The sequence below is a fragment of the Chanos chanos genome, chromosome 8 (genome assembly GCF_902362185.1).
Source record: "Chanos chanos chromosome 8, fChaCha1.1, whole genome shotgun sequence".
NCBI lineage: Eukaryota > Metazoa > Chordata > Actinopteri > Gonorynchiformes > Chanidae > Chanos > Chanos chanos.
Genome location: NC_044502.1, coordinates 15,749,155 through 15,758,406, shown reverse-complemented (window position 1 = coordinate 15,758,406; position 9,252 = coordinate 15,749,155). Strand labels below are relative to the sequence as shown.

The 9,252-nt window shown below is 39.3% G+C and overlaps 2 protein-coding genes across 2 annotated transcripts; both read right to left on the bottom strand.

Annotated features, from left to right (window-relative positions):
- Nucleotides 1–547: 547 nt before the first annotated feature.
- On the bottom strand, nucleotides 548–1,537 carry LOC115819350 (trace amine-associated receptor 4-like). Its single transcript, XM_030782915.1, has one exon. The coding sequence runs from the start codon at nucleotides 1,535–1,537 to the stop codon at nucleotides 548–550; it is 990 nt and encodes a 329-aa protein (XP_030638775.1).
- Nucleotides 1,538–3,372: 1,835 nt separating this feature from the next.
- Nucleotides 3,373–4,410, bottom strand: LOC115819349 (trace amine-associated receptor 4-like). The gene has a single exon (XM_030782914.1). It carries the CDS (start codon nucleotides 4,408–4,410, stop codon nucleotides 3,373–3,375), a length of 1,038 nt encoding a protein of 345 aa, XP_030638774.1.
- Nucleotides 4,411–9,252: the final 4,842 nt, after the last annotated feature.

Below are 9,252 nucleotides of genomic sequence, written 5' to 3'. Positions count from 1 at the left end.
TGGGTTGGAAGTGTTGGGCTGAAGAGGGAAAATGGGTTGAGTATTGGGTCAATCCAAGACAATCAGAGAATCAGTTAGTGAAAGAATGAATCAGAAAAAAATTCAAAACAGTCTCACTCACTCATTATCTAAGCCGCTAATCCTGATTAGGGTCACGGGGAAATTCAAAACAGGCCTGTGAAATGTGTAAAGAAGATGTATGAAATGCATCTCCTATGTGGGTGTATTCTGATTTGTGTGTGGTCATTCTGATTGTTTATTTGCCTTTGTTTTTGTCAGCTTGAATGCTGTCTCTGTTACAGTGCAGAGTAAGTAATGCTCCGTCTCTCTCCCTCTTTGAACCCCTTGCAGTCCTGATAGACATACTGAGAGACAAAACAGAACTTCATCATTTTGGCTTCACCTACTGTTTCTGTTCTAACAAGACTATTCTCTCTTCTTTTGTAGAGGTTTAAGCTAACATATTACCAGTGAATTTTTCATCATTTCTTCAAAAGTAACAGAACATGGGATTTTTTTTTGTTCAGCAATGTTGAAAATGTGATGATCAAGACTGTAGAACATGTGAAGCATTCTTCAGGCCAAACATTTTTGCCATAATAATTTTGAATGCCTTCCGAAAATTTGGATAAAAGAAAGCATAGATGACAGGATTGCACACAGAGTTAAAGTAAGCAAACCAGATAAGGGCATCAAAAATATTAACAGGTGTCAGGAAGTTTAGAAATGGGTCGACAACAATGGTGATAAAGAAGGGCATCCAACAGAGAATGAATACAATCACTACCAACGCCAGTGTTTTAGCTGCCTTCCTCTCTCTCTGCTCTGATGTTTGGTTCTTCAGCTCATGACAGTTCACTGTGGCCATTCGATTAGAAATGACCCTGACATGTTTGTTAGCAATATGAAAAATCCTCATATACACGGAGACCATCACAGTTCCTGGAATGAAGAATAAGACTAGGGCATTAATAATGGCCCATTGTTTGTTAGCAATCAAAGCACAGCTACCCACACAAGGATTAAGAGGCATCTCCAAACCCACTGAAGTTATCTCTGAGAATACAACTCCAAAACTGAAAATAAATGAAAACATCCAGATGATGACAACAAATAAGAGAATTTTAAATGTTGTAATTTTTGTCTTGTATTGCAGAGGCTGAGAAATAGCCCAGTACCTGTCAACTGAAACCAAACACAGGTGCATCACAGAGGTAGAACACAGCATCATGTCTAGACTGGAATGGATTTTACAGAAATGTTTCCCCAAATACCAGCACCCTTCAACAGATCTAACCATACTGAAAGGCATGATGAAACAGCCTAATGAACAATCAACCATGGCCAAGGAGAAAATGATGAAATTGGTGGGACTGTGTAGCTGTCTGAAGTAAGATATAGAGATGATGACCAGAAGATTTCCACATGCAGTCATCAGAATGGTGGTCACTATGAAGGCGTACATGGCCACCCTTATAACAGACAGCCGGAGAGTTCGAGGACAGGAGTCTTGCAGGTGAGGAAAACAGAATAACATAGCTGCCATACCACTGGTCTGATTCAGGCCTGTTTTCTCTGTCAACATGGGTGGATCATTGCTGACTGAAAAATTAAAAAAAAATCTTAACTGTGTATGTTCTGCCCATGAAAAAGACATCAGATGATCCTTTCAGTCAAAATCCTTCCAACCGCTCTGGGTACAATTATCAAATATATGGTATGTTAAGTTTAAAAATGTCCAATTTTTTCCCCTCAATAAAAAAGAAAATATCAAGAAGTATATAAAATCTTATTGTTTTCTGCAGAGAGCTCATATTTGATTGCATGTGTCTGTCAACTGAGACAAATGCCTGACAGGCATCTCAGTGTATGTCTTAATATGTTGCAATATGGAAATACCCACTCTGATAAATTTGCATAAAATTCCAATAATACCTCAGTACCATGTCCAATCAAACACAATCTTATTTTTGGGGGGCTGTTCCACAATAAACATAGCTCTGGGATTACATTTTCTATATTTAATTGGTTACTTTTTACCAAGTAAACATTTTCACTTACACACACACACGCGTGCGCGCACGCATAAACATACACGCGCACACATGCACACACAAACTACTGCTCTCTGGAGGGCTGTTAACATCTTTCCATTTCAATGAGGAATGACACACTCTTCACACACTGGTCTAACACTATGTTCATCTCATTTGATGTAACTTGTTTTGTAGCATGAAGCTCTTGGGGGGGGGGGGGGGAAGAATCATTTCACCGCCACTCTGTCCCCTGCCCTGTGTAATTCACACATACACTTCCAAGTCTTTACAATTTACTTTTGGCCCATCAACCCTCATCCTGTACTTAATGATACATCGTATCATGACTAATTATTTAGTCTTTCAATCAACGATTGTGACAGAGAGGTTGTACAGTGAAACAACTTTATTCAGTAGCACACTATCTAACTACAATTAACGTTGGTTACATAAATTGATGTTGTCCTTTTTCCAAGGGGAATTTGTCATAGTAATGCACATGTTCTAGATATTTTATATTCTTTAGTATTGCAGTTTCCGTTTCTAGTTTTTATTTTTATTTCTTTAGCTTAACCTTAGTGTGAGGTTATATTTTTTACAGAATGCTGTAACTGAGCAGATTACATGTCATGTGAATGGAAACTTTGTTTTGATATAGTGCAAGAATAACCATATAGACAACAAAGTGAAAAATGTTGATAACATCTCTACTGCTATTTCAGACTTCTGGAGATAAAGGTCAGACAAACTCTGCCAGTCAAGAACTTGAATTTACTCAAGGTTCAATTGAAGCCTTCATCTTAGGTCTGCATCCCTGTTCATACCGATGTTCTACACAAGGGTAAAACAGAAAGAAATTCAGATCTAGCCAAATGATGACAGAGTCCGTTAAGTAAAATTGATGAGGGAACATGAAAAAATTAATATAGACTAGGAAAGGCAATGTAGCCACTAAATCTCATACATGAGACTCAGATTTCCTGTTTACAGTGCAGATCAGATCATATTTTATCATTCATTTAGTGATCTGCAAAACATGCTTCACAATCATGCTCTTGGGCTCCCACAGTTCTGCACATTTTGGAACTGTCCCTGCTTGGACATATTCGATTCCACACATAAGCTTATTATCAAGCCCTTCATTAGTTGAAGGATTTTCTGATTTTCAGTTGGCTTACTACCCTTGTCAGACTATTCCCCAAAACACAAAATTCTGTCACAAAATACTGAATTTAATTTCTAATTTAAAAGACAAAGAAAGAAATTGTTTGTCACTTGTATAACAACAATAATGGGATAAAATAAATTCTTTGTGATAAATGTAAAAATGTGTCCATTAAGATAATACTATAATTGAAGTAGTGTTCATCCCAAAAATCTTTGCCAAAATGATTTTAAAAGTTTTTTGAAAATGTGGATAGAAGAAGCCATAGATGACAGGGTTACACATGGAGTTAAAGTAGCCAAACCAAACAAGGGCATCAAAAACAACAATTGGTGTCATAAAGTTAATAAAAGGATCTATGACAGTGGTAATAAAAAAGGGCAGCCAGCAGAGGAGAAACACTCCCATTACAATAGCCAGTGTTTTAGCAGCCTTTCTTTCTCTCTGCTCTGATGCTTGGTTCTTAAGCTCATGACGAGTCACTGTTGCCACTCTATCAGACATGACCTTGGCATGTCTCCTAGCAACATGAAAGATCTTTATATATAGGCAGGTCATCACAGCCCCTGGAATGAAGAATGATACTAGAGGAGCAATGATACCCCACTGTTTGTTAAAAAACAAAAGACAGCTCCCTATACAAGAGGTCATTATGATTAGCATCTCCAAACCTACTGTATTCACCTCAGAGAACACAACACCAAAGCTGAAAATGAACGAGAAGGACCATGTAATGACAATACTCAGGATCACCTTAAACACAGTAACTTTTGTCTTGTACTGCAAAGGATTACATATGGCCCAGTACCTGTCAATTGAAACCAAACATAGGTGCAGTATGGATGTCGTAGACAGCATCATGTCTAGACTGGAATGGACTTTACAGAAATGTTTCCCCAAGTACCAGCACCCTTCAACTGATCTGATCATACTGAAAGGCATGATGAAACAGCCTAAACAACAATCAACTACAGCCAAAGAGAGAATGATGAAATTGGTGGGATTGTGTAGCTGTTTGAAGTTGGATATAGAGATGATGACCAGAAGGTTTCCACACACAGTCATTAGAATGGTAGTCACCATGAAGACGTACATGGCCACCCTTATAACAGACAGTCTGAGAGTTCGAGGACAGGAGCCTTGCAGGTGAGGGAAACAGAATAATACAGCTGCCATTTCACCAGTCTGATTCAGATTTGTGTTCTCCATCAGCATATGTGGAACTTTTCCTGAAGCAAGATAAAATCCATATGATACATATTCTACACAAGCACTTGAATGAAACTTGAATCAAGTGAAATCCGGAATTGAACTTCTCTAAATGATCTTGCCTAGGGTAGAGATAAAAGTAGAATTAAACCCTTGGCTAATGTAATTTTCAGAAAAAAAGTACATTTACAGCTAATTTTCACAAGGAATACTACATTGAGTAAAAAAAATATTTCCTTATTGCACACAGTCCTGAAATGTATATGGCTGTTTTATGCGAGTGTATGTACATGTAATTGTCCAAGTGTGTCAAAAATCCCTTAGAACATAGCGCAGAAATTGCAAATGCGAATGTCTACCTTTTGAAAGAAAGTGACTGATTAATTCTTCCTACCAAGATAAATGTTCAATCACAGGAGACACATCCTTGTTGAATTCCTATCCTGTAACTCCTGTCTTCATGCCCTAAACCTCTATCTTTTTGTTCTTTTTATACTTTAACATTTAGCAGATGGAAACACCCACATCTGATATCCAACCAGATAAAACCATATGACCTATGCACTTGCCCGCAGGGATTGCTGTCTACTGATGAAATTGTCCAGAATGAGTGGAAAAAATTAACAGGAAACTCAGATGAGACATAGGACAAGTATTGGTCAAATACTTTTATTGTTATTTTCCTGCCATTTTACCTGGAGTCACTTTTTGAATCCGTTGTCTATACAACCTATCAATGCCTGTTTAGATTTTAAGGTACTTGGATAACCAGGTGGAAGTAGAATTAACTAATGATCTTTATAGTTATCTGCATGACAGTGTTCAATACGAAATCATATATTGTCTGTTTGCTCTGTGTTGATCAAATTTTGGTATGAATAAAGTGTGTTCACTGGTAGGAACACTGTAACAAAGTGTCAAGGCACAGGTACAGGTGCAAAAAAAAGTTTTACGGAAGCAAAAGCATGTAATATAGTCAGATACAGATAGAAACAATGCTAAATGACCTGAGCTACAAAAGTGCAAGAGTAATTGGGATCCTAATAATTGGGATTCTATGAACAATGATCAACACAACAAAACTATACTTCCATCTTCAGAGCAGAGAAGGCACTACTATCTGTCGTTACAGTGTACCATCCAACAATAAGTATCTCAAAAACAAGTGCTGTATAATAACCACAGTAGAGTACCAGGAAATTTACATTATTAAAGTAAATGCACACAGCATAAGTATCAAAAGAGAGTAGATGTGGAGGTAAGAGTTTCACAGAAAAGATGAGTCTGTAGGCGCTTCTTGAATATCGTGAGGGAGTCAGCAGACCACATAGAACTGGGCAGCTCATTCTACCATTGAGGAGCCACGCATGTGAAAGTCTCAAGAGTCAAGCTTGTGACTTTCTACTGCATGGTGTCACCAATCACTAGCTACGGTTACATGCACACATTTTTATCATTCGGATTGACATCATTCCAATTGTTGATTCTAAATGTATTGTTCACATGAAAGCGATCGGATAGTTTGTGCGCATTTACATGTCACAAGCGTACTATCGGAATTCATTGCAAATGCAAAGAAATTACCTTGCGTCCACCTGTACGATGCGGTCGAAGGCTATATAAAAATCTCTAAGTCGGTCATACACACAAATAAATAATGGTAGAGTGCTCAAAAGAATGCTTACTTTCAAGTATTGTTCAGAGCCAGGGCAGCGATAGCTTTACCTCAGGTCAGTGATTTGATCAGTTAATTACTTAAGACAATTGTAACTTAAAAATGATAATAACAACTACGTCATCTTTGCATGGAATATTCTCCCAAACTTGCTTAAATAGCCCGTTGTTGCGGGATTTGCGCCCATCTAGATCCTCTACCATTCTTAATTCTTTGAGAATGTTTAACACAAACGTGTTCAATTTCTTGCACTGGTGTTTTTTTGTATTGTTTTTTCATGTTTTTTTTTTTTACACTGTTTTTCATGAACATGCGCAAAAAGTTCCAAGTGCAGAAGATAATACAATTGAGCATACACATGGCTAATATTTTCCTATCCAATGGATTATCAGTGATCTACACCATCTCTTTCAATCCGACTGAATTCTCGAGTCAGGCACGTAGCCAAACAATCATGTTATTGTTTGTTAAATTTGTTGATAATATAACTAAAATATCATTACAAACACTCCTGAAATAAAGAAAGTGTGTTCCAATTTTTTGTTTGTAAAATGCTTGATGGGTTTGACTGACATTTGTATTAGCCAATTAACAAGTTTGGTTTTGACTTTAGATAGGGTGAGGAGCTCGGAGTAGAGCCGCTGCTGTTCTGCATTGAAAGGAGCCAGCTGAGGTAGTTCGGGCACCTAGTCAGGATGCCTCCTGGGCGCCTCCCTGGGGAGGTGTTCTGGGCATGACCAACTGGGAGGAGACCCCGGGGCAGACCCAGGACATGTTGGGAGAATTATATTTCTCGGCTGGCCTGGGAACGCCTTGGGATCCCCCAGGAGGAGCTGGTGGATGTAGCCGGGGAAAGGGATGTCTGGGCCTGCTGCCACCGCAAAATGGTTCCGGATAAGCAGCAGAAAAATGGATGGATGGATGGATGGATGGATTTGACTTTATATTTCCAGCGATGTAAACCTTCAACAGGAGATGGTGGCTGGTTTTCCACCCAACACACCCGCATATTTTAAGGGCACTCATGAAAGTTCAGCTAAGGAAATGTCTGTGCGCGTTTTCATCAGCTGTGTTATGCGGATTAAAATGTACACTGTCCTCGTCGTAGGAGGGGTTGTGAACATCTGTGGAACTTGTCTATGGCAACTTTAACAGAAACACGTGATAAAATTGCAACAAATCCCTCTCTGATGCCACTAAACCTGTTTCCATCAACCAGTATCATTTTACCCTATGCTAATCACCTCTTTCCAGGGAATAAATTTCTTATGTGACTTAAAAGATTTGATGCGAAGTTTAAGTGTTAATTTTACATGAAATAGTTGGACTGAAACCCAGTTAGTGTTGTGAAAGCAACATGTTGTGCATTTGTTGAGACAGGGCACGCATTTTGCGCTACTTCTGGTTAAAGTGTTCTTGATGAATAAATATGTGGCAGTATTTAGTGATTTACTATATATTCAATTTCAATGCAAACAAAGAACTGAGGATTGGACAGGCTTGGTTACTGAGTATGCTACAGTTGCGTTACAGTGTGTCTCACCTGTCATTCAGTTCAGCAGTAGGTTATAAAGAATGTGTATGCTAGTGATGGACCCTGAGTGAAAGTCATGCCCATTCACTTCTGCGGAGGCCTGTCAAAAATTAATTTCTGGCTATGCCACTGGACGGAGTCAAGACTAAGACAGAAAAAAAACCCTCTTTGAGACCACATACTCCAAGTAGTGTCTCCACCCTTCAGGGACAACCCCAAAAGGATAGCAACAACCCATCTCCAAATCAGATAAGATGCCAGACCCCCTGCTATCCTACAGTTCAGCTCTAGGTTCAGTTCCAGTTGGCCTCTGGTTGTGTCGGCTGTAATGTAAGTTTGCCCATTTTGTCCTGCTCGTCAGAAAGGGAGAATCGGCCCAGTCTCACCACTTCGGAAGATCCGCGTCTTTCAAAGTCTCAGTCACGGTGTCCTACTGCTGACCTCAGTAACTCCAGTCTCTCATATGTAAACGTGGGGCTGCTCCTCTTCTTCTTCCCTGTAAGTAACTCCACTACAACATGACTCAGATAGTTCTTTTGTTTAAGTGTGCCTCTTCGTGAGTAATACCTCAAACTCACGTAGTTGTTCATTCATCCATACTTTAGGTAGGGTTGATATTGTTGTTACTGTCTATCGTTAGTTGTTTGTCTTCTTGTGTGTAGTTTAGATGGGGTTATTTGTGTGTATGTTGCAGTGCGTGAAAAGTGGTGTGAAAGTTAGGAAACTCTGTGCTGCTCGGATAGTTCAAATCACTGTTGAGAGTCCGGTTAGAACTCTAGCTGCGTCGTAAGAGAGGGGTTCCAGTCACCAGTCTTGAATTAAGGCTTCTTTATTGTCACTCATTCGTGAACTTGAGGTAGTGTGTATGCGCGTGTGTGTGTGTGTGTGAGTGTGTGTGTGTGTGTTGTTGTTCATGGACGCACCGGTAACACTACTACCAAATTATTAATATCAAAATTGACTGGTTTTAAGCTATAGAACTGTAACTCCTTTAATGAACTTATAATTCCCCGTGCCGTTTTCAAATTTGTCTGTACATTACCAAGCAGTTTTTACTCTACTGGCCAGTGATTGGCCTCTCAGTCCCCTCAGTCTTAAAGGAGCGGCAGCCTTTTTAACATGGTGTATTCGGAAATATCCGGACAAAGTAAACTTCCGCCAAACCTGTTGTTCGCCAGAGGTATTTGGATGCCTGCAGAACTTTGTCATGCGGACCTGAAAACTCCCGCAAATGTCCGTATACAGCTGTTAGACGGAAGTTTTCAGGCATCTGCGTGACCACAGTCGTTAGCTGATGGCTTGGCCTTTCAAATGATAATAACAGTCAGTGGTCTGGGTGGGACTGGGTACAGAAGCCTGCCCCCCTTCCTCGCTGTAACTTTCTACTGGTTAGCCTATATGTAATATTTAGGCTATATTTTGATAACCACACAAACTTGTTAGGTGTTGCATGGTGTACAGCAGTGGTAGGCCCATATAGCCTTCAATGTCATTGCACTGTCGTGCAGCTAAATTACAATAGACTCTTCAAATGGAGCATACAAAAACACACTGAAAACATAATTTTAAATAAAGTCTAAATGAGAGGTTCATTAATTACATATTTGATGGTTATGCAACTGTCCTTTACTTG

What these genes read in the sequence shown, in the direction of transcription:
- LOC115819349 (XM_030782914.1), bottom strand. Translation starts at nt 4,410, where the DNA reads ATGGAGAACACAAATCTGAATCAGACTGGTGAAATGGCAGCTGTATTA.
- LOC115819350 (XM_030782915.1), bottom strand. Translation starts at nt 1,537, where the DNA reads ATGTTATTCTGTTTTCCTCACCTGCAAGACTCCTGTCCTCGAACTCTC.